General features: G+C 39.8%; 1 protein-coding gene across 3 annotated transcripts; it reads right to left on the bottom strand.

The window, feature by feature from the left end:
* Positions 1-7,635: 7,635 nt before the first annotated feature.
* On the bottom strand, positions 7,636-25,626 carry FBXO30 (F-box protein 30). 3 transcript variants are annotated; one of them, XM_054821316.1, is made up of 5 exons: positions 25,365-25,626; positions 20,932-20,971; positions 20,551-20,655; positions 11,440-13,534; positions 7,636-10,589 (listed from the first exon to the last, which is right to left on the bottom strand). In XM_054821316.1, exons 4-5 carry the CDS (start codon positions 13,516-13,518, stop codon positions 10,386-10,388), a joined length of 2,283 nt encoding a protein of 760 aa, XP_054677291.1. In that variant the 5' UTR covers positions 13,519-13,534; positions 20,551-20,655; positions 20,932-20,971; positions 25,365-25,626; the 3' UTR covers positions 7,636-10,385. The 3 variants fall into 3 exon arrangements, with proteins under 3 accessions (XP_054677291.1, XP_054677290.1, XP_054677292.1); XM_054821315.1 differs by lacking the exon at positions 20,932-20,971; XM_054821317.1 differs by lacking the exons at positions 20,932-20,971; positions 25,365-25,626 and adding an exon at positions 24,740-25,351.
* Between the last annotated feature and the right edge of the window lie 736 nt (positions 25,627-26,362).

Genomic DNA, 26,362 nt, shown 5'->3' with positions numbered 1-26,362 from the left:
ACAAACACCTCTTTTCTGTAAATTTATTAAGAGTGTTATTGTATGCCAGAAGATGAATATGTACAACACGTATATCCCTGTAGCTGACAAACTTAAGACTGTTCTAGTGAGACCAAAAATACTCAAAAATCTGTTAAAAGTTGTATTTACATAACAAATCCAGCTGGCATCACTTTGCACTCAAGTGCTTCTAAGTCAGATAAACAAGTTGCTGGCAGTCTTTCCTAAGTAAACAAGTTCTGTTAAGGTTTCTGTCCGTACCACTAGAGAAAGAGTGGTTTTATGTTACTTTTATTATTCTGTATTTATTAATACTTGTTTTGCTGTAGCACATCTTTGTTCAAATATAACTACCCACATAATTTCAAGGAAATAGAAACCAACGTGTTTGATATATTGATCCAACTAAGCATAAAATGAACTCTGCATGGATTTCTCAGAATTACTATAGCCATAGCTTTAGCATCTCACTTCATTTCAATGCAATTACATCTATATGATCCATAGGGAGCAATAAATAAAAAGTGGGGTTTTTTTCCCGGCCTAAGTTGCATTATGGATGAGTTTGTCAGAACATCCCCTTGAAGTCTAACAGCAACTATAAAGGTCCTCAATATCGGCATCAAACAATGCTTTGGAAAAAAAAAATGTTGCTTCTATTGTTAATCCTACTTACAGTGATGTAAAAAACAACAGAGTAGCATTTAATGCCACAGAGGGAAACAGAAGTGACAGTCCATCTGCTGGGAAGGTCCATATGGCAACGATGGGATCACTGACAGTACAGGCTAGATTTTGGCTCCTGGCATCAATCAAATTATTTGTGGAGTAATGTGTCATCAGCTGAGTTGTGGTAAACAACCAGATAAATTCTCTCAATCTGCTCCAGCTGCAAAGTATAACACATCTGCTAACACTACCACGATGTCTCAGCTGACTCATGGGTAACTCATTATACTACAGTAGTTTGCAATTAGAAACTATGTGGTCACATGTGTCTGGGAGCAGGTAACTCCCTTATCATGGGTGAGTCCCTAGATAATGATGTGCAGGTGGTAATGTTCTCCCTTTCCTCTTCAGTTTCTCCCCAGGTTAGTTTCAGCTTGAGCACAACTCTAAAATTTTATCTCCATGGATGCAAGCAGTCGCTCTAACCTGATGCGTGCATCAGACTTGGAAGAAAAACAGTCTCGTATGATTGTCATGTAACCATCAGGTACTTGCTCAAGATGCAAAGCAGCACATCACGCTTCAGCTGGCCACTTGTTAATGTTTTCCTGGGCATTGTTAGGTCACCACAACTGACAGGGAATACTCAACCACTTCGTGTGTTGTTCTCAGTAACTACCATAATTAACACAAGGTTGCTCATCCAAGTGATGAAGAGTGTCTTTAAGAGTGTCTTAAAGTTCAAACAGAATATTCCAAAGGCAAGCTGTGCCCTGATTCTCTCTAGAGTAGTACTTCTGAAACCCACTTTTGCTGAGAGCATACCTGTGGGCAGAGCAAAATTAAAGACCAGTTACAAGTTATCCTGACTAATTGCCAAAGCATAAGTTAGCCCATATTCTCCACCTATTTTGAAGATTTCTTACATTTTCTTTCACTTCTACACATTCTGTCGAACTTTAACACACCTATACACAAGGTAACTATTTCCTACAGTGGAATAATTTACCATTCATTCTGTGAGGAGAGAAAGGTGAAAGCAAGAGAGAAATCAGAAGCAGCTCTTGCAGTGATTATGATGTGAGAAACAGCACCTTATTATTGAACATTCCTTCTCTGCTTGATTTGGAGACAAGACAAAGTGGATCTTCCACATATGAGATGCCCTAACCATTCAGATGTTACTCTGAACATCTGTATCTTGCTTGCTTCCTTGACTAAAACCGTACCAAAAAGTTTGTGTTTCATTCCAAAGCAGAAGGGAAATATAGATGAAAACCTCATTATTATTTTTTCTGCAAAGCAGAATTACAGCTTTCCAGCTGAATGATATTGCTGAGCGACATTTAACCACACAACCCACTTCACTCCGTCATTAACACTGCAACCCTGACGACAAATCTAATAAAGGCTTCAACACCTACTCTGGATCAAAACCGCTCAACCACTTGAGTAAGAGGAAACAAGAAAGTTGGTTATTAAGAAGCGAACTCTTTTGAGTGGTGCTATTGTTATGAATTCATACTATGAGTACATAAGAGATGGTAACAGCTCATCCCTGCCGCTCTTCCCTCTTCACACTTTTCCCCTGCTCCAGAGCGGGGCTCCTCCCATCGGCCACAGTCCTTCACAAGCTGCTCCAATGTGGGCCCTTGCCATGAAAGTTCTTCACGAACTGCTCCAGCATGGGTCCCTCATGGGGTCACAAGTCCTGCCAGCAAACCTGCTCCAGCATGGGCTCCTCTCCATGGGCTGCAGCTTCCCTCGAGGTACATCTACCTGCTCTGACATGGGGTCCTCCATGGGCTGCAGGGGGACAGCCTGCCTCACCATGGTCTTCTCTGTGGGCTGCAGGGGACTCTCTGCTCTGGTGCCTGGAGCACTTCCTGCCCCTCCTTCTTCACTGACCTTGGTGTCTGCATGGTTGTTCTCACATTTTTGTCACTCTTCTCTCACAGCTGCTGCACAATGTTTTTTACCCTTTCTTAAATGTTGTCTCAGAGACATCGCCAGCTTCACTGATAGGCTCAGCTTTGGCCAGCGGTGGGTCCATTGCAGAGCCATCTAGAACCAACTGTGGTATTCAGCATGGCGCAGCCCCCTAGCCTCTTCTCAGAGACAATCCCCCCTCCCACCCCACCAAAGCCTTGCCACATAAACCCAGCACAGCCCTGTTCGAGATAAAGCAAGCTTTACGCCTTTAAGGAGGAAGGCCTCAATCTTGGCTACACACACCTTAGGATGAATCAAGTAGAATCATCTCCTGGCTTCAGTGGCAGCAAGACAATATCCCAGGGAAGAATTTGAAGTATGCACACAGGGGAACATTTCTTGTGGGGAGGGAAGGTACTTTGCATAAAGGCTGAATTTTCTAAAATCATTCAGTGGAAATCACAGCCACTAAAAAGGCTGTTAGCTTCAACAGGAGGAGGCAGATGGCCATGCGCTCAAGAAATGTCCTTGTGAAGAGATAAGATCAGATTAACCTGGTGATAAGGAACAGAGTTTGCAAGCAGAAGCAGCACATTAAGTCCTTGAGTAAATTCTCCTGACATGACTGCAGAAACACAGAACGGCCCATACTAGTGTGTAAAGGGTTACCTAACGCACTTCTACTCAACTTTGGAGAGCTTCCCATTCTCAGACCACAATCAATAACCGAGGATCACAGGGACTGCGTCGTACCTAAGGACTGAAAAGGAACTTTTCAACTTACCCAAAGTGACCAAGTTGCTAGTCTTTTGCTGCCTTTTAATTATTTTGGAGGAGAGCGGGCATGTTTAACACTTTGAACATGAGTTCACCTGTCATGACTCACTTTCCAAAGGAGATGAGTTTAAGGAGAAGTACCCACAGAACTTCAAGGATTACATCGAGGACCAGGACTCCAAGAAGTTCTAAAAATAAGGCAAGTTTTTGTTGCCTCAGCCAGAATAAGAACCATTTATTTGGTTACAATCTGCCTCTTTCTTCCACCACTGTGAAAAAACAGACCTTCTTCAGGTATCCTCATCAGGTGATCAGAAACAAATTTAATGATCCAGAGATTTGCCCCACCTTGGATGGCAAAGATAATGAGTTCGATATTGGTTAACATTAGTTTGATACCCATCTGGCATATGTTCCAATTTACCTGAAATGTGAACACTCAAGCATAGACAAGTAAGTGTTCTGTAGTTTTTTTGTGTCAACTTCCCTGCTAGGTAGAAAAGCAGTTTTTCCTATGAAACCTGGACAGTACTTGAAATAAAGACACCAAGTGCAAAACATTAAATAGATAAGCACTGAAATGAGATGAGACTCTCATAGGTTCAAACGTGACTCCTAGAAAACCAAAGAGTTTCAAGATGGTATGGAGGATCAGAGCTATATGTAAGAATTGCCCTTCTCCCTGATCTTCAATACAGGGTTGAAAAGATCATCTCATTGCATCTGTGGTATACAATAACCACCAGAATCTTAGCAAAGACCCTCTACAATCATGATAAAGATCAATGCTGGAATCTTGTACTTGAAACTGTCTCAGCCTGTTAAACACCTATGAAAGTCCTGAGATTTTCTTTTTCAGCTATTTACATAATTGAACTAGTCAAAGAGAATAAAAAACATCTGGATGATAAAATTAGCAAATCTGGTATCATTTAAGCTTCACTTGAAGATCAAAAGGACAGTAAAAAGGTGACACTGCCAATCATGACTTTTGTAAATGTGTTTTGTTTCAGTTTTGTTTTTCATTAAAATGATGCGGTAGATTTAATTTGAACAAAATATAGAAATTTAGTTTTCTATTTACTTGCCAGGCTCTCCTAACAAACATTAATGAACATTGTTCATATATAGAAACAGGACAGAAATCCATCAATGAGAATTTTTCTAGTTGTTGGGGTGGGTTTTTTGGTGGGTTTTTTGTTTTGTTTTTGTTTTTCTGGTTCATTTGTTTATTTTGGTTTTTAACCTTTAACATAAATGCCTCTGTGTTTATCCAAAATGGTATCAACTGAAAAACACCATTACAAGTTGCTACTCCAGTTAACTGAAGTCCAAGTCACAGGTCACTTAGACTTGACCTGTTTTATCACAAAATATGGAAGCAATTTTGTGCTGTGTGGAATCCTATCTGCTGAGAAGTCAGTCTTACTGCGTTGTTAAATCAAGAACATCCTACTCATCTGTGTATTAAAAACCATGTGCACAGTGAGATACCATATAAAACTCTTCTGAGCAAGAAGACACCTTGCTTAGGCAACAAGGCATCCACTCATCCCTTACTCTTGAAACACACAATGATCTGAAACTCCAGAAAGCTGATGCTCATGAACAGCTGCCACAGTTCATAATAGTCATATTTTACCTTAACCAAGGTTCAAATCTCATTAAGTGGCACATTATTTCCTTTTTGCTGCAAAGGCCGCCAGAATTACATGTGGAACGCTACTATATAATAACAATACTAGAGAGTCCACAATATTCAGCAGATTAGACAACATGTAATGATCAAACATTAACACTTCTGAACAAAGTCCAACATATATTCACGCCAGGTCCTTGATTGTTCATTTGCTAACCAGTCACACAATCAGATTACTTTTGTTCTGCAGCCTACCCCTTTGTCAGGATGTTCACATGAAAATAGTAATGCAACCCAACTTTCATCTTGCTATTTAATCTCCCTATTTAAATCACAATAAGCTTGAAGATAGCTCTTTTGTTACATGCTTGAAAACATACCTTAGGACAAAAAAAGATCAAATCTTAAATGAAAGGCATATATTACAATATTTTTTGTGTTCCTTTTTTTTATATTGTAAAATTATCAGTTCAATAATACACCATGACACTGTCAAACTGAAATAATTTTGTAAGGTCATTGCAATTTTTCCTATTACTATTTTTCTGCAGTTCATTAATTTATGATTTAAAATAAATAAATGTCAACACAGTTCAGGATGAAACTAAACACCAGAACACTGAAATATCCTCAAGGCAGAAATCACATTTTTCTGACTGATTCTAAAAATCTAGCCTTATGTCTCATGAAACTAGCTTTTTTTTTCTTTCTATATTTTGCAGTTAAAATCATACATGCTTATTTTGTATACATTTTCCTGCTACCTTAGGCTATAACCAGTCTGCATACCTACTACTGCATGCGTTGCAGAACTTGGTTTGTCAAAATGGCAGAGGTGTGGACTTTTGCTGTCACGTTTCATACTGCATCTAATGATGATTAATAATGTTTTTTCAACTACTAGGCCATTAGCAAGTTATAGTGAATGCTACCAGTCTTCTTATTTTACTCTTTGCATTCCCTAACACAGTTTTGTTCTCTTTTTCTGGCAAATACTGATGGAAACCATGCACATGAATTCTCTGTATCCAAAGGACCTTATTTTTCTATTATTCTTACCAAATATTGCCTCTGACACCACCAGCAGGTAGAACCTACACCTAACACATACTTTGCATTCAGTAGAGAAGACTGTGTTCAACTTAACTAATACTTGATTCAGAAATACAGGCAGCACTTGGAGACAGTTTACAACTAAAGCACATTATAGAGCTCAAATAGGAGCAGGGCAACTCCTGCTATCATGGCAAAAAAACCCGATAAATCATCAGTAAAACACAGTTGTGGTATGCACAAGTCAGAAATTCCCAGCACTCTCACAAACACAGTCCCTCAGAAGATTCTCTATGCTGGGACTGGATGCCTTTGTTATTTTAAGCCTCCTTCTCCATTCAGTTTTCCTCTCCAGTTTGGATTACTGCTACAATATTCACCACATGCTGAACAGTCACACTATGAGAATCCCATTCTTCAAAGTGTCTCTGCTTTACGTGCCATAACTTTTATAAACACTATCTGAATGCTATTTCTTCCTCAGTGCGGCAAACCACCACAACTTTTTGCTCATCTGAAGATGATCAAAGATGCCCGAACAGACGTTCTGACTGAAAGAATTTTAATCAGCTTTCTACTATTACAGCAAGCATTGAATTCTCCACTGAACCGAAACCTCATTCTAGGAAAGTACATTCAACAGAGAAGAGCCTATGAAAATAGTTTTAGCAGTAGCATTCTCAGACAAACAGGCAAATCATCTAGAATAGTTTAAGCATCAAGAAAGTTAAAGTGAGACAAAAAATATTGCCTTACACAGCAGAATATCTAATCCACTTATGGACACAGCAAAACAAAAGGCTAATGTGGTCTGTCTAAAAAGTGAAATAGGCACAAGTTTGTAATGGCTGAAATTAAACCATGAGTCACATCACATTACTCGACACAGCTTAGATTAATTTATTATCAGATTTATGTAGTATAGGTACATTTTTAATTGTAAAGACTATTATAGCATACACATACTAGCGAATGGCAGGCCTAAAGGTAAATTTCTGGGCAGAGTCTTCTGTTTTAATGAGGTTTTGTTTTACATTTTGCCACTCCACAAACAGTCTGAACTACAACTATTACCTAAAAACAACCTAAATTTTTGCTTCTGTACCATCTTAAGCAACAACTTCCTACAGAAAACTTTACTCATGAGACAACACACTGAAAATGTTCTTTGCAAATCAGTAGCATAAGTGTGTATCATGTTGATTAGATAATCTTTCCAATTTATTATTCAGAAAAAAACAATTTAAACAAACCTACAAGGTACATTATTAGTCTTCAATGTTATGTAGTTAGATTGTGGAAGGAAATCTATGCCACATAATAGACCAAAGCAATAGAAATGGGTGTATAGTCTAAAAAGGAATGACTAATCTTCATAATGAAATGAATGTGAATACATATTAATCACTTCCAAATCATGTAACCTTTCAATGTTTGTAAATAGATTCCTTTACGTAACTTGTTTGAGTACTTACTAGAATCCTATATGTAGACATTGAGCACCATGTCTGAACACTGGAATGCTGGTGGTAAGCTTTAAAAAAAAGCACAATCATACTAAAAGAGAAACTCCAAAAGTTTTATTAGGATTTCAACAGACATTGCAAAAAAAATATTGCATAATGATTGAAAACATAGTATTTTAAACAAAGTAGCAATGTGGTATCAAGTAAAAGAAAGACTGGAACAGCTGTCTATATATGCTGTAAGGAAGATGCACCAGGAACAGGATACGACATTTTTAAAATTCCAGGGCAAATGTGAACAAGCCACATTTTGATAGACTGACTATACACCATAGATGTTTTACAAACTGCATAGCAGTGTAAAAAAAAAAAAGGTTTTTTCCTAACTATATTGTATTCCTGCATTTGGAGCAGTTTACAAGGCAGAGATTTTGTTTTCAACATTGATATTTTAATAGCTCTGGATTCTCATAAAAAATAAACTAATTTAACAAAAAAGCCTGTATCTACATTTGAAAACAAAAGTGCATGTATTGAGAAATAGTGTTATTTCTTAAGAAGAACACCGAGTACTTAAAAGGTTCATTTTACTAGATCAACAACTGATGATACTTTAGATGTAGATCTGCACTGCGCTACAAGCGAGATTCTACCAACGCCAGCTCCTCTAACTGAATACCCTCTTCTCCTAAGCGACCGAGACACATGCCTGCCTACTGTACTCATCAGGGTTCTGGGTAGTTACAAAGAATGCCAAGTACCAAACCCACCACACTGCTGACTGAAAAAAAAAATATACCAGTAACCCAAGACAGATGTTTTAAAGTAGATTTAGCCATTAACACAACCATAAACTCCCCAACATTCAGGATCCTTCAAGCCACAGTACTACTTTTAAACACTGGAGAACAGCAGCAAGGAGCCATTAGAGCTAAAAGACAAGAACTGACCAAAGTCTGTCTCCTGCCTTGTACTGAAGCATTTGTGGGTAATGAGCATTTCAATGCACTCAGAGAACAGGGCCAGGGGTGGGGGATGTTAAAATCTCTACCTAAAACCCAGCTGGTATAGTCAGATTTGTACATTAATCTAGATTCTCCTTTCCACATAACTGTGGTATCAGCTAAGAATTACTGCAAATATTGCTAACTTCTGTAGAGGGTTTACTCCTTTCCTCTCTTCAAACAAAAAAAGAGAAAGCGTGGAAAAAGAACATGTAGTTTGAAGATCCAGGCAGAACTTCTGTTTGAGCTCTTGTAATTTCAACTCATGGCACTGAAGAACTAGATTATTTTTTTTTTTCTGGGCACCTGTAGCACTCTGGATAGAAAAAGGCAGTGAATGTTCAGCTGGACTGGACCCAGGATGGGAAATGCACAGATACCAAAGTTGTGAACTGCAGCCAGGCTAGTGATAAACAAGTGTCCAGTACAGAAATTACGAGTAATAAATTTAGCCATTTTTGTAAACATCTCCTCCTTAGTAATCTCTTATTTTTTCCTATAATGGAAATACGTACTGTATTTCTTTGTTCCAAGCTCTGGTCTGTTTCTGTTTTAGCTTTGTGGCACAGTTGCTAAGTGCAACAGGCAAGAGACACCAACTTTAAAACACAAACAAGTTGGAAAGTCAGTTCAAGTTATTACAGTTTTGCTATACCAGGCCATTTTTCATAGCATGTATTCGCTGTTCACAAATGCTTTGTAAGATTTTCTATTATGGAAGACTGGAAGCAAATTGGAGTTGTTCATTTAACAGATGTGGCTGAACATACATTTCTGATATGCCTTATGCAATTAACAAATCATGTCTCATCTTATGAAGATGATACATTTGCTACACATACCAGTAATTTAAAATGCTCCTCAGAAAAGCAGCATTTTTATAAACAAATTAACAGAAAAGGAGACAGTACATCTCACAATACCATAAAACAAGTAAAGCCCTTTCATTAGCTGCATTATAAATTCGTAACTGTTCATCACATACTTTGAATTTCTGACTGCTCAAGCAATTAACCCTCAGCCAACTGCAGGACAAGGAAAAACATTTTTAACATTTTATATAGATGTCATTGTAGGTGCAAGAGTAAAAACTAGTATTCCATGGTTTTAGCTCTAAAAGTTTTGCTCCCAAAAGTGAAATAACTGTTAATAGTTCAGAAGAAAAATAATCGTTGCTGACATGTCAAAAGAAAGTTGTACTAAAAATTATGCTGCTGTAAATCTGAGTTCATGAGATCATTCCTAAAAAAAAAAAAAAAAATTTTTTTAAAAAAAGCTGATCCTAGGTCACCTGTTAACTAGGAACAGCACCATAACGCCAATTTCATGAGAAAAGATGCACTTAAAAGCTGTGTTTGAGACATGTACTATAAAGTTTTGAATTCTTCCTTATCTTTCAAATATTTGGATTATAATTTGTTAAAAAAAAATAGACCAAATACAGAAAGTATATTTGGTCAGGATTTTGACTCACTACAATTCAGTGATTCCTCTATCTAAATGTGCATACCATTTAGAGGCCATTTTTGAAATGTTATCAGCCAACAGCAACATGGGCACCAGTGAATCAGAGAACACACCTTAGGATTTTGTTCTTAAATTATATAAGTTAGATAAAACTACCCTGTCCAGCAAGTTCCGAATTTTTCAAACGTTAAGGCAACTTTCATTACTTTCCAGCTAAACAGTATTATAAAAAATAAATGTCACTTCAAACCTTATATACACAGTGACAGAGTAGATTTAGCTAGAAAGTATCTTTAGTACATTAATAAAGTGTCACGTAATATTACCGAGGTTATATCAGGTGCTTGAGTGTATGTGCAATTGGAGTGGTTGCAATATTTAAAGTACTGGTTTCAAAACAGAGCGCAGTGAACGTCCTTCTTTCGTGAGTTCTCGTGTTACACACATACATGGCAGCGGAACAGCCTCCTCTCTTCTCTCTACAGCATTATAGCTACATTTCTTCAAGTGGTCAGCCATGCTTACGATGTCAGCAAACTTCCACTCATTCACAGTACAGAAGGCTGTACTGAAGCGCCAAACCTGGAAAATAAGTTGCACTTAGGCTCAAAATGTTTTAAGATACCTCAACTCAGAGCATGAAATTAAATGTTTGTCTTTTGTAATACTTTCAGGCAATATTTTGTGGCTATTATAAATACTAAAAATCAACATGACAAAAACTGTACAATGCTAAATTTGTATAGCCGGTCCCATGCTGAATCAGATTCCAAGTCAACTCTGAATACTGGGAAGAATGGCAACAATACTTTTTGCATCTACAAAGTAGATGCAGTCAGAAGTTAAATGATGAAGTACTGCATGACCAGTCACAATGACCCGTTACTGAAATGATCAACTTCTGCAATTCCAAATGGTTGCTGAAGATACTCCAGTTCGGGGCGGGGGAGAAACGGTGAAAACTGTACTACACAAAGGTCACCCAAAGGTTTTAAGAATTATTTACATACTTAAGGCACTCAGTATCATGGCAATGGATAGGATCTCAACAGATGAGCAAAAATTAAAATTGCTGTAAGCAGTATAAAGGCAAAAAAAGCAAACTTTGTAGGCAACTTTCCCAGTTTCATGGAATATTGATATTAAAGAAAACCATGGAGTAATCATCTAATATTTAAAAATCTAGGGAAAATCAGAGGTTAATTTATTTACATCAAGTAAAAACTAACTTCTACATCTTCAAGTGTGGAGAAGACTAAACCAACCTGCTAGTAATTTTCACTAATTGTTGTTCAATATGACAATCTATTTCTTGAAGGGATATTATACCAAAACCCAGTAATAACAATAGTGATCAAGGAAAATATTAAGGGAAAAAGCAGACCCATGACCATTTTAATACTTTTACCTTCAAAATAAAAAAATAACTTACTTTTTCTTTTATCTGCCAAGAAGAACTTCCATCTGGATACTTTCTCTTCTCCCAAAGCAGTATCACCATTCCACGTGCTTGAAGCAAGCTTCCACACACATCTCTCATTAAACGTGACACTCTTGAAAGCTGACATAAACTAAAACCATCTAGGAAACTCGCAATGTGCTGCAGAACCTCAAAAGGCAGACTACTGAGATGGTCATTGTGTAGTCCAATTAGGCAGCTTTTTGCTGGTTCTACTAATACTGTGGATATACAAGGCTGAACTCCAAATGACCGTAAGTGGCGGTCATGAATAATTTTTGCCCCTTGTGTTGAAGGGCAAAACCTTCGTTGAGAATATGTACACCCATAATATGCCAAAGGACACCTCTGCTCCATCCAGCCATTAAGGCCAGCATGAATGTCACCATGCACATTCTTAAAATGTGATGAAAATTCATTCCTCCTAAACAACTGTCCACAAACAAATGTAAACATTGAACGCTGTTTTGTTTGGTATCTAGCCACATATTCCAATACCAAATCCAGTCCCAGGGTCTGGAATGGACTCGGATTTGAGAGCTGTGGGTTGGCATGATCACATGCAGAAGCTGAAGCTATTTCCCCCACCATTGTATTTGTGGCCAATATAGCAGATGGGAGAGAAAACGTCTGGGTCCCAAAGTCAACGTGATACACATCGACAGTGCGACTTTCTGATATCCCCCTACCTCCAGGAGAGTCTCCTAGGCAAAACAAAAGAGCTGCGGTGATTAGATCAATCCCCTGAAGACCCATAGGATCTTCTGTTATCTCCAAATCTGATGTATCAACAGCTTTGTCTTCTTTTGGTGTAGACCAATAGTGGTTAACAAGGAATTTGTATGACCGATGCCGTAAAAGTGAAAACGCATCTATATTTCTCAATCTTTCTTGCTCCACTTGTCTCTCTAACATTTCTTCTTCGTTAGCATTATGGGGAAATAGTACATGATTAACATTGCCATTAACTAAGTGATCAGCTGACATTACTTCTTTAAGTTGTGCTGTTACAGGGAAGGAGCTGCAAGACTGTAATGCTTCATCATCATGAGATGCAGTACATTCACCATTTGCTACACTGGACGGTTTTGAATTAGATACACAAAGATCTTCATGCTGGTCCAACACCTTTGAATACTCATTTTCTACATGAAAGCCATTACACAAAAGTGAGGAGTTATTAAGGTTTCGATTTAAGTCATGTTTTTGCTCTATATCATAACAAATATCACTAGAACCATTTTGCTCCATTTCTGAATTTTGACTCGGGCTATCAAAGTTCACTCCCCCAACTGCTCCTATGTTATCTTCATCTGGATATTCATGGTCAGACTTTTTATCCTGAATAATGCCATTAGAAGCTTGTTCTTTAATCTCAGTATCTTCTTTCATTTCATGTGGTGAAATGCAGAGCCTTGAACTTAACATATTAATGTCCCTTGTAGCAGTGTTCAGGATATCCAGAGCAGCAGCTAAACTCCTTGTTGTTTCTACAGTAGCTTGATAAAGTGCACCATAGGACTCTTCATCTGCAGGCATCAAACCATTTGAATGCACTGCACCTGGGGTGCTTGATTTGACAGGGGTTTGCTCTCTGGATTCTGGTATCTGATCACCTGCTTTTGACATCATAGTTGCTACTTTAAGTGATTCTAATAACATGCGCTGGTCTTGAAGGGCTAAAGCCATATCTAGCTGTTCCACTTCATCAACATCCTTACTCAGATTTTCGTAAGATTTTCGGTCTGCGTAACTGACTGGCCATCTATTCCACTCCATGGTACAACATACCACACTTGCAGGACAAACTTCTAGATGATCAGCAATTTTATTTCGAGCTACTATGAAGGGACATCCAAAGCCACTATTCAAACAAGGCACTCTTTCAAGCGGACATAACATGCGATGTTCCTCAGCTTTACACGAGTGAAAAACTGCTCCACAAACCAACGGGCAGCCAATCAAATCACAGGAAATGCCAGGTTCTGGTCTGGTCATACAACGACGGCTGACACAGTTCACACAGTGTGAATGTTGTTGATGTTCCTCCATGACTGTAAATCCAATTCTGAGTTAAGAGAAAGGAGACAAAGGCAAAGAACATAAACTCAATATTGTTAATGTTTACTAACAGTTATTTGCAGTTTTGCATCCTCTACGCGTACAGAGAGATCTATGTTAACACACTGTGAACTGATCAGTAGCCATTTTAAGAGAACAAGTATGTGACATTTTATCTCAGAGAAATGGTGTTTAAAAGTTCACCTGAAAATTAAAGATACACGTTTGTTTCAGAGGTCAAGACACAGTCTATGCATTTATTCACCAAGTATAATATATGCAACTTAGATAAAAATGTTGTATAATCCTTCCCTCTGGAATAGTTCTTTTCCCCTGCCCACTGCAAATAGGTGATTCAATCAAAAGCAAAGCATGATCATTGACTATGGCCCCCTACCTAAAATCAGAAATCACACAACTCTACAGAGTAGGGAGATGAAATAAAGGAAGCCAGATTCCTCCTCATCTCCAGTTCTCTAAATTAAACAGAGACAACCTATTCCCTGGGCTGCTTGCTACCATCTAAGCTTCTGACACCCTCTTCATGCAGTTCTGTTTAAGGCAATCTGCAGCACTCAGCATGTATCTCAATTCTGTCATGTCCCATTCTCCCCCCTCCATGCTAATGACAGACAGCAGTCCCTTAAGAAAGCTCTTCACTCTTCTTGTTTTCTTCATCTATAGCCTATAGCTCCTCCCATATTTTTATAGTAGTTGTTGCATAAGGGTAGCAGTTATATTATACATTAAATAAGCCCCTTCATTTCATTGAAAACTTCTGCATAAAACTTTACTATCCAACATGGTCCCATCTATACCTCCAGTTCAACGCACAAAAAGTAATTTTTTTAAAGCACCCTATGGCCATCATGATTACAATACCAGCGGTTCAAAGTGTAAGGGTAACACGACAACTTCACAGAACAAGGTCAAACAGCAATAAAAATCCAAATAAAATTCATTGCATAATCCAGTATAACAAATTGACACAAACAAAAAATTCAATTCTTTGTTGTGGTAGGTAGAAAAAAGAAAAAAAAAAATAAAAAGAAGAGAGTAAACATCTTTGTACCATACTTCGAGAGGCTCTGGAACTGCTCACTAGCTGGAGTGCAGGCCCATGCAAGTGACCAAGCTCTCCCGTATGCTCCAACAAACTCCCTCTCAGAAGTGATACCACTAGGGATTATAGTTCAGATATATCAGAGAATGATTTGCATGGAGACAAATCTCAAAATACTGTGTCAAAAATACATTGCTCAGTTCTATCTTTTCCTCACTCCCCACCCTCCAGCAATTTTCTTGAAAAATAAAATGCTTACAGAATTTAAGATTAATAGAACTGGTGCCTTATTTTATTCTACTAGCTAACAAGTGCTCTCATGCATTGTCCTCAGACTAAACACTTCAGTTTTAATGCATTAAAACATCTTAAAGACTCAGAACTGTAAAAATAAAATGGATTAGTATTATGCCTTTTGTTCAAATTGAAGGTAAGAGGAAACAAAACAGCCTTTTAGACACTCCACTTTATTTAAAGCATTTAAATAGAAATCTATGTGACACTTTATTCACTTGTATTCTTTTAATGCTTTGAAATTCATGCCAACTTTAAGTAGCAATCAGTCCTCATCCCCCTATCCGTCGTAATTTGGATAACTCAAATATTTTAGCCACCCACTCTCCTGAACACTTCTAACAAAGAAGCATATGTGTTACACTTAGCAGGCAAAACACAGCTGAATTTTCCCCACCATACCTTAGTATTTATATACTGAGTAACAAGTAAGGTTAGAATAAATTGTCAAGCGTCAAGCGTATCAGCCACTGAACTCAGTGACTGACTTGCGAAACATTTCAGCAAACCTTTCTGGCACCCAATCTGCTTTCAACTTGCATATTAAGTCAGATAGCATCTACTGCAAAGAGCTGAAACATGTTCAGTAAAGAATGAAGAAGAGAAAATTATTTGACTTCTCTGGGATATTTTTAGTTGTTCTGACAAAGCCCTAAGCAATTCCTGCCAAATACAGCAGCCTACCTGTTGCTAGACCAAAGCCAATTCCAGAGTTTTGCATCAATACTGAAACCAAACTCTAGCTTTCCTCAAGTTAACAGGTGAGCAGAGATCAAGAGGAAGCTCTCGCGTTATGAGTGTATTTTAAAGTGCTTAACACAAAATGGAAACAGACCTGAAAAAGACAATTGCTAGTTTATAATGCAGGAGCCCAACCCTTGCTTCATACATCTAAACACAGTCCTGCTCCCATAAAACAAGCAGCCTGGTAGTGGTAAGGCTTAATGTAATCAGTTACCCACAATTATGTTTAAAAAAACAAAAAAAAAAGAAAGTATTGTTTAGCTACTTTGCAAAAAGCTATGCACCCTGCTTGCTTTAAGATGGCCAGAAGGGAGCCACTCCTAGAGCAGGGGGCAGGTGTGTTAGCCAGCGCACACTGCAATGCTACCACTGCTCTGTTGCTTCCAGGCCAAAACTGGCCTGCATGCAGACAGCTCAGAGTGCAGTCAAACTGAGCTCGTGTCTGCCTGCACCATTTGTGTAGACATACCCTAAATTAGTCAACCATCATTAAATACTATCTTTAAATAGCCTATGTGAGCTTACACAGAAGAACATTCTACTGAGACAGTAAAACATCCTCCTCCCTAGCACACTATCTTGGTCTTTACAAGTCAGATTGTGAAACCCGAGTTGCATGGTGATACTGGCTTTTCTCAGGCTCCTGGATTCCTTTCACACATAAGCTAATATTCATCAAAACTTAATGATTTCATACAAGCAAATGAAATTCTGAAATGTGTAAGGGGACAAAACCTGGTGAAAACATCATATATCACTAACAGTATATGAAAGCCAGAGAACACGCTAAAATACCATGTTTTATCAATAGGTAGATGCTAATTTACTTCTATAACAGATCCTTGCAATCGTTTTTATAAAGAAGCATTTATGCACGTTATCAAGTAAATAGTTGAAGTAACCTATTCTCTCAGTTTCCAAAAATTAGAATTTTATTGGTCACTAAAAAGTTTGATATTAGTTGCCATTTGTCTTAAATTTTAAATCCTTTGGCTTAACTAAATATATAATTTAAAATCTCTTTGGACATCAGTAGACCATCAGCAAGACATTCACTAAAATTCTGTGTCCTGCTTACAAACCTTAACTTCACAGCACCTGCTGCAGAACTTCAATTTAGTCAAATTTTAGGCACATTTTATTTATAACTTACTACAAAGTCCTTTCATATATGTTAAATGTCCTTTTTCTGCATTTTTAATTTTATACCTGGGCTTCAAACTCAACAACTGTTTGGGGCAGTTATGAGTTTCCTGGACTGCTTAAACTAGTTAAGGCTTTTGATATAATTCAATTGCAAAGTAAGTCCAAAGGCAAAAAAAACAAATGACCCTATCAAACTAGTGAAATCATGAGTAAAACCTCAAGAATTACCACATTCATTAATCAACAAATGGTCACAACTCCATTTTGTAAGCCAGCCTTGTGAACCACGGAACTTAGCACCTCTCTAATTCATTAAAAGCATCCACATATGAATCATTTTCCTTTGAAGAACCAGAACCAGTGTATCACTAGTATTACATTGAGAACTAGAACCACACTCTTCCCAAACATTGCCTTGTAAAGGAAAAAAACTGCTGAGTGAAGGGGAGATAAGGAAAATTCTTGCTGGAGGTAACAAAGTGCTTTCAGTTACTCTGATACAGAAAATTGAAAAGGGCTAACAGTGTCATTGCTGACCTGAAGAAAAAAACCCGTCATTAAAACATGTACCAATAATTTTTCACAGTGTTTATACCCCATTGTGCTCCTTGCCACAATTTGGTGAGAAGATAGTGTCAGATCAATGACTATAGCAAGAACTAACAGCTGTCCTTTTCTGATAGTGTGGTGTCAGCAACTAGCTTCAGTTCATATGAGATGCTTAAGTACACACACTTGACTGTTACTAGCAGAGAAACCTAAAAATACATCCCGTTCCAGTGAGGTGACCACTGCTCTCAGAATTTGTGCAATCACTTGATGTTATTGTACATACTATACAGTCAGCTGACCAAATCACCAGAACATGCTTTGAAAATCTGTCATAATTAAAAGGATTAAAATTCCAGCTGCTACAGCCACATGATTTTCAGTTGCTGTTGTAACACAAACATTAAAATAGCATAATAAGGGTTTCAAACAGTCACCACACAATACTTCAGCTGCATGTGAGAGCTCTCACTTTCTTCTACACCACAAAATATAAGGAGCTGTACTTATTACTATTAAACCCAAAGCCTGCTTACTTACTCACCCTTATATGAATTCTTTCATGCTGTAAAAGAGGAAATCACAGCAACTATTACTGCTGTTGGAATCCTCTAGCGCTCAGCTACCTTTTATTCAGCAAACCTATAAAGCTCAACTATCTTTGAGACTCTTCCCTCTATCAAATTCAACTAAATAGGCCAACAGGTTCTTAAATTACTGGTTCAAGGAAGTAGAAGAATAGAGAGACACAAGCAGTACTACAGGTTTAAACTCCCAGGAGCAGCCAAATCCACCCACAAGCAGCCAAATGTATGCAAACCATTCTAAAAAATTCCCTTTTGTTTTGGAGATTGTAGAAGACACTGCCATACATCTGAATCTCCAACTTTTACCCAGGTATCTGGCTAAAAGAGTGGCTAACAAGTCTGGTAAGATGCAGAAACTTTCAGAGAGGAAATGGCCAAGTGAGAGAGATTGAAGTGATAAGTCGCTAAAAAAAGGCTAAGGAAAATAGGGAAAGAGGTAGAGGAGCAGTATTATAGAGAAAAGAAAAAAAAAAAAGCTATACAATATTCTGCCAAAATAGAATTGACACTACTATAGATAACTATTGAACAAGCTATTTTATTTTTCTATATCCTACCATGCATGGGAGAACAACTATCATTCACCTTGATTCACAGGTCTAACTATCAAATGCTTTAAACAAGCTTTGCAGTCTCTAGAAGGTAAGCTTATCTTGTCATCCCTATCCTGCACAAAAAGTGTAGCAATTTTTGTATCTAAAATCCAACACCTCAGTCTGTTACTACAATAGCATGGCTGCATTAACTTTCTACGTTACGCATGTTATGCTTCCTTTTTGGGTTTGGGGGTGCTGGTGTTTGGGTTGGTTGGTTGGAGGTCTGTTCTGATTTAACAGTTTTCAAATAACCGATGAAAAAGATGAACTGGAGGTTGAGGAGGATGTCTTCGACACCATTTCAACTGGAGAATGGCAAATGCCACCGCTAGTTCCCATCCCTGCTTGATGTGAGCAACAAAAGGCAGCTCTAACTCTACTGCTCAAGACTCCACAAAGTCTAAGGTTAAATAGTCTCATCCTGAGGCTTTTCCAAAGCCAGCGCAACCACTGTCCTCATATTAGGGAGCTGAGTACCTCAAATCCTGCTCAAATGTCTCCCCATAGCATTGGGAAGGCAGGAGACAGGGATGTACAGCAAAGTTAATCTAATGCTACTCTAATTTTCAACTGCCCTTTAAAATGGTAAATTCAAAAGAACAACCAACAACATTACAAACTGCCAGTTAAGGTGAAATAACATGACTAAGAGATGACAAATTTAAAGGTACGTGTGTCAGTTGCACAAGTAATAGAGTACTACATGTGGCCATATTTCAATATCTTATATACTAGGCAATTGTTCTTTTTTATACTATTTTTCCAATTTCAAAGAGAAGTTTCTGACAGGAACTTTATGAAGCCTTATATTTCTTCAAGCTATTTACATCAGACGTACTTTTAGGAAGTAGAATCCTTTCAGATGCCACGCTTAAAATCTCAACCTTATGGGATACAAATTACCGCTCCTTACCCCCAAGTTCATCAGGACAACCCTGGCTTCTGTTACAACTATGTAGATCAGAGAAATTAAAACTATATTCAAAACACTCGGACAGACAGGTTTGCACTGCATTTTCAAACAAATTCACCCACAACAAAGAAGAGAGCATCTTCCCTGCCTAGTAGTGACTGCACATATTGGACATACTAGAATGAGTCTACATTATTTTTTGTTAAACACTGAACACATGAGAAGGAGCTTCAATTACTAAAGCCCAAACTACTACACAAGTAGTATGCTACTTCTACCATTATCATCGTAGTCTACAGCAATTTATATGTATTACACAAAAGAGGGAGAAAAAGGTCAGGCTCAAAACATGGCTTCTTATTGCAAGAAAAAAAAACCTCAGGGGGATATGTACTTCTGGAAAGATTCCAGTTTTATCAGTGATCTAGCATTGAAGAAGTATGTTCTAACTGCTTTTTGAAGCACAATTTAAAGTTATCCATCTACCTCAAAAACAAACCAGAGCAAAACAAAAATAAACTTCTAACTACAGCAAAAACAGTATTAGAATTACAAGGAAATGCAACTTTTTAATGTCGACCTTATAAAGAAAAGCTTTTCCATGTCTACTCCTGCCCCACACATCCTATTACAGGAGCTGACCTGGATTTTGCATTCTTTTGAGTAACATTTTAAGAGTTCCTTTCTCCCTAGTGGCAAACCATCTTTCTCCCATTCAGAGAATTCAGTGAGATATTTCCAAGATATTTCCTCCTAAATCAGTGCAGCCAAAAAAAAAAAAAAATCAAGGGGAAAATGACCCAAAGCAAAACACTGCTTTGACTGAAGTGGACCCTTCACACTGATGCACCACATGTCTGGCTTTGTTCCATTTTAGAATAGAAGCTCTGATGGAATGATAGAACATTTCTTTCTATCACTATTAAACTCTGAGTGTTAAAAATCAAAACTACTAGACTTTTCCTTAGAGTACTTTTGTGACAGATCTGCCATGCATTCTTGTCTCCTTGACACATTCCCGAAAGAAGAAACCCAAAGGCCTCAATGTACCTTTGGCCACACACTAACACAGGACAATCACACCAGGAACAGCTATGCTTGCTGCATGGCTCAGGCACAAAAGCACTCTACCTGTTGAGATGGTGACAGGGCAGAATCAGCTAGAGCACCAGTAGATTTCATGTGTAAAGCACTTCCGAACTTGAACTCAGTGCGACTCCTCAATTGCTGCAGACTCTGCAAGAAATGAGATCAGAAGTAAAGTTTCATTTCAGGTGTACAGATTGCTTTCCATATGTACAATCCTCTGAAAAGGTCATGTGCTTACACTATCTGGAGCTACAAATGTTGAAATATTTTGCAGGTTTTATGGAAAAATAAACAAGTTTTAACAGACTTTGCAAGCACAATCTAAGTTCTGTCATTTAGCTTATTGCTAGCTGTTAGTCACACTAGACAGTTACCTATTTAGATTTAAAGCTAGAAGAGATTATTAAAAGTTATTATTCTGACCTACTTCACTTAATTCTTTTGTTTGGTCCACCAGGAATCACTTAAGAAAAAAACAAACTTGAATTAAAGATTGCAACAGCTGGAGAACTAAAACAAATAAATAAAATTCAAGTTTTGATTCTTTTACAAACTGCATTTTAGTCTAGTTAAAATTTGTCTGGCTTCAGTCTTCAGACATGAGAACTTATAAAGCAGTCGCTTAATATTAAAAAACTCTTTGCTGTAACAAGCTGCTTCTTCAATGTGTTCATACCCATGGTTTATCATTAAAACAACACAGGTGGAAACAAGGTGATATACCCAGAGGAACAATGATATCCTTATCCCCAGATATTATCTCACAAATCCTTCAGGGGTAAAAAAAAAAAAAAAAAAAAAAAAAAAAGAGAAAAAGAAAAGAAGCCATTTCTCAGAAATCAGAAAGAGAACTACTGGAAAAAATAATGCATTCTACATTACAGTAGGTAGTTTTAGCCACCCAAAAGAAGCCAAAAATAAATTCTCCTTCTTACATAATATTTTAATTCATACATGTTGCCGCAGAATTCCTGACCTCTGTATATTTACAGAGATCAGGCCAAAAATCTTGTTAATGTACTGTTTCAGGTCTTACTACACAAGTTTAACCAGTTCCCATAGCAAAATAAGAAAACAACTTTAAAGTAAATGGAACGTGAACACAACTGCTCTCCAAAATCCCAGACCGAAATGCAGATGTTATGTACTCTACATATAAGGTTATTTTTTCTATTAAAAATACACTCTTGTTAGTAGATGATGGCCTGACCACTATACAGCAAAATTAGATAGTACACACAAAAAAAATTTCATAGACCACTCCCACTCCCCACTGCACCAGATAATACTAAAGTAGAAAAGATGGGAGTTTGTCCTAAAATATTTTGAAAAATTAGAAGTAGAACAAAGAGGAGAACAAGAACAAAGACAGTTTTAACAACTTTAACCTATTCTATTTACAGATATTTCACTTTCTTATCAAATGAAAGATGATTTTTGCAGCACCTGTTAGGCTTTTCCCCCTTCCAAGCTGCTCAGTTTTAAAACCAATGGAAATAGTAAAAAAAAAAAAAATCCAGTTTTAAAAAAAATATTTTCTAAATAAAACCTCGCTTATCTCAAATAGTTGATGTCAAGAAGCTGGGAATGTATCTCATAATGAGCATGTTACACCAGCTCTTTCAATATGTTTTTAATTTTAATGAAGAACTGGAAAACACAAAGATCTGCACTACACTTTTGTGCAGGGTTTTAGGACATATAATGAGTCATCAATTTCTGATCTCAAATATCATTCAGACTGCCTTTTCCAAATGTCAACGGGCTTGATGCTATTACTCTTTCCTCAAAGACTCCAGCTGAACATTCCCATCCAAACACATTCCATAGCCAGTCACAATAGTGACTCAGCTAAAACAAGGTTTTGGAAGAGCATTACAGGTATGCCAATAAAGCACACTCCTAAAAAGATCCTATTAGCAATGAATCTGTCACTCTAACAAATTACTCTGTCCCACAGAACTTTTGGAAAACTAGTTTCTACTGGAGATGCTTCTAAATAGACAAATAAACACAAAGCTTAAACTTCAACAAACTAAACACCACCCACCTTCTGGCACCTATGTAACCAAGTCTGAACCAGGCATGACTACTCAACCACCGACCTGAAGCACCACCTTAAGTTTTATATGAAAAGCTGTAACTATGCCAATCAGAATTATACCTCACCATGCCTCTCATTCTGATGCCTTAAGTTTAAACCTATCAGGTTTTCATCATGATTTCACATTAAGAACTTCGATCAATGTTTGACACTTGGTAAACAACAGCACAGTCTACTCAATTAGATGTTCTATAGACTGTAAGGGTTTGCAGGGTATTTTAGATTCAAGTAGCATTAACAGATTACAATCAAATTAAAACAAGACATCAAGTGTCACCTCAAAAACTATTAAAAACAGTAGCCTGCAAAGTAAGTTAGAATCTAGAGCTCCCCTGCAACTTCAACTCCCTTGGCCTGTTTTAGACCAGTTTATATTACAAGATTTTTTCAGTCTTTTTCCTTCATTCAATATTGAGACTAGATAGTGCCCAGACACTTAGGACAGCTTATGTAGGATTTCTCTGTAACCCTCACTTAATAATGTAACTACTTGTTTATTTGTGGTCTGTTCAGGAATACTTACTCCTTACACAATCTAACCATCTCACCAACAAATACTCGAGTTATCTTTATTCTTATGTACAGATAAGGAAACTGAAAGAGAACTGTCACCAGCACAATGATCACTAGATAAATGATTCCCTGCTCCCATCTCTATACCACTGGATCTGATTGCCAGAGGCAAAAAGCATTTGCCTCATTTGAGACAGTGCTCACCAAAGAAATAGGTCTATCAATATGAAGGAATTTTTTTTTGTTATTTTTAGTTCAATTGGACTGAATACAAAGCATAGGTTTGTTACGAAGCTGAAATCCACAGCAGCTACAGGAGCTCACCTGCAGACTAACAGACATATGCTTTCTTCTTCACAAAGGTACTATAAGACACTCTTTAGGACCTAAGTCAAAAACTTGGTTGTCCAAAAATGTACAGAAATCTTGCCCAGAAAGTTTCCAAATAGATACTGCTAGTTAAACTCAGCACTTAATTTGCCCATTAGACTTCTAATATCAAAGTAGGAGGCAAGGGAAATATAATCCAAATTTAAGAAGTTAATGGAGTAACAGAAGAATTTAGTGCAGAAGAAAGAACATTCAAGCAGCAAAGTAAGAAGACTGCTTTTGCATAGCCTTTGCCCATTCTGCTGGGATACCCCTGTTCTCTAACACCTTTTAACTTTGGAAAAGAATGAGACAGAGACCCCATAAAAAGTCTCAGCTTGTAACACAACCCCAATTCACCCTCTGAATCTATTCCTTCTCTGAATGAAACTTGACCACTATGGAGAAATTATGCACAGATATTTAGACACATACAGAGTGGAAGACAGATTAAAGTTGCCAGTGTATTTTTCAGTCTTCCAGTATTTAACTTGCTTACCAACCAAAGTTCTTTTAAATAGTATTTTTGTAGTTTTGGGAAAGAGGAAGATCATAAATAAGCATAACTAACATCCTCATCAGCAGGGATGCATGAACCAAGTTAAGGTGTATGACATTAACATGCAGCAGAAGGCAGCACCTGTCCAGGGAACGGACTTAACCATCAAGTGTTACACACCAATTCTAGAGAAAGCAGAGGGAGATCTCTTACCTAAAGTGCTAGCACAAGCAAGGTGATGCTACTGCTACAGCAGCACAGGCCCGTTTTTGGATTAGTATGCTAACACATACTTATTTTGGCATATTAGCAACATAATCAGCAAAAGAGAAACAAGGATTATGAAAAGCTCCTCAACCAAATCCGAGCAGAACTTTACAGAACAAAAGAAAGCCATCTCTCTAGCCCATGGGTTTTTTTCCCTGGAGAATTCAGAAGACCTGCTGCAAACGACAGTGGTGCTAGAACTTTTGGAAGTCAGGCCACACGACTGTTTCAATATGCGTGCCGTTCAACAAGCTGCTGTCATCTTTCTTCTGATTGTCAACCTGTGGCGTTTCAGGAGTGCAGCTACGCAACCTTCCTTACCTTCATAAAGGAGGGGAAAAAAAGGTTCCAATGCGTATCAATACTAGCTATCAAAAAAGGAACTGAGAGAAGAGACAAAACACCATCTCTTGCATGATCTGAGCACAGCTACTCGAAACAGACGAACACGCAGGATTAAACAAGGATTTCAGCAATACCTCTGGATTATTTGCTCTCTTCCCCTCTCCTTCCATGCAGAAAGGAGACTCTCCGACTGCAGTCTCGACAGCACCAGGCAGACCCCAGCCCTACCCCTTCCCGCGTGCTATCGCGACACCCCGGATAGCGCTGGCAACACCAGCAGCGGGGTAAGAGGAAGCGGCGGCAGCCGGGCTCACTCCGCCACCCGCTCCCGGCGGCCGCGGGCCCGCAGAGGGGCCAGGCGCGGGGGCGGGGCGGCCGGCGGCCACCCTACATGGCACGTTACCACCGACACACACTCAGCACTTTGGGCCCTGCAGGAGCCGGGGGGCGGGCAGGGAGGAGGGGACACCGGCGAAACACGCACACCAAACCCCCCGCGGCCTCCTCCGAGGTATGCGGGCAGCGCCGCCCCCGCCTCCCGGCCGGGACCTGTCAGGGACAGCGGGGTGCCGCGACCGAGCCAGCGCCGGGCCCCGGCCGCCCCCGCCCCGCCGCGACCACGGCCGCTCGCCCCCGCCAGGCCGCCATTTGTTTACCACCCGGCTGCCAGGCAGCCGCCGCCGGCCAGGAGCGGGACGCAGCCCCGCGGGGGGCGCAGGCCCCGGCTCGCCCCGCCGACCGCGGACAGCTGCGGCTCACCCGTCCCCCGTCGCTCGGCAGGCGCGGGAGACTGCGCTGCGCCTCGCCCTTTCCCCCGCCGCGGCGCTCGCTTCGCCTCTCCCGGCCTGGCCTAGCCTAGCCTGGCCTCGCCTCACCGCCCGCCGGGCTGCCGCGCGGCCCCGCTGCCGGCCGCGCCCCCAACGGCCGCGCGGGCGGGCGCGCGCGCTAGGGCGGGCGGGCAAGCAAGCGCGCGGGGCGGGGCGGCGGGCACGGGCCCCTGCCCGGCGCTGCCGAGGGGCGGGGCAACAGACTGAGAGCGCGCGCGGCGCCGGCGCGGCCCTTTATCCGCCTCGGCGGGAGGGGCGGGGTCACGGAGCAGGGGCGGAATGCCCGGATGTCGCCTGCCTGCCTGCCTGTCCCTCCGTTACCGCCCGCGCGCTTCCGCGGTGGTGCTGGCTGGTGGGGCGCGTGCGCGTGGCCGGCGTACGACGGCGGGAGGCTGGGGACCGGTGGCGGCGCGCGTGGGCTGGCGGCCGCTGGTGTTGGGCGAGAGGGCGGGGTGTCCTCAGCGGGACCTGGGCCCTGCCCTGCCCTGCCCTTCCCGGCCGGCCTGGGAGCCCGCGTCTCCTGGCAGTGGGGTTACCGTTTGCGAAGCTTTCCTGAGGCGGAGTGGGCTGCCGCTGCGGGCGGTGGAGTGTGTGGGGCAGGGCATGGCTGAGAGGACAACTAGCGCAGCTGCGGCTGCTGCTGCTTTGTGTCCGAGCAACCCCCCGGCTCACCTGGGTCACTGGTGGATGCTGTGGCCACGGGCCTTGTTAAGCCATCACCTCAGCAAAACGTTTCCTGCCAGCCGGTTTGAAATATGCCTTCTATTGTTACTGACAATGCCTATCTAACCTTTCTTGGTGCGTGTTTGGTTTGCGGTCACCCTGCAGGCTTCTAGAGCGCTCAGGAAAATGTGTTGTTTTTTCTCCTAGAAACTTGAACTTGCTTCCAGAGGTGCAGGGTGTTGAGCCTGCTTTTGCAGGTTCTGCCTT

The sequence above is a fragment of the Grus americana genome, chromosome 3 (genome assembly GCF_028858705.1).
Source record: "Grus americana isolate bGruAme1 chromosome 3, bGruAme1.mat, whole genome shotgun sequence".
Lineage (NCBI taxonomy): Eukaryota > Metazoa > Chordata > Aves > Gruiformes > Gruidae > Grus > Grus americana.
Note: the sequence above shows the minus strand (reverse complement) of the source record. Positions and strands in the feature narration are given on the sequence as shown.

Excerpts from the sequence above, each read along its gene's own strand:
- FBXO30 (XM_054821316.1), bottom strand. The coding sequence starts at position 13,518 with ATGGAGGAACATCAACAACATTCACACTGTGTGAACTGTGTCAGCCGT. Across the intron at positions 10,590-11,439 it reads CTTGGCAGATAAAAGAAAAA|GTTTGGCGCTTCAGTACAGC; the intron begins GTAAGTTATTTT and ends CTTATTTTCCAG.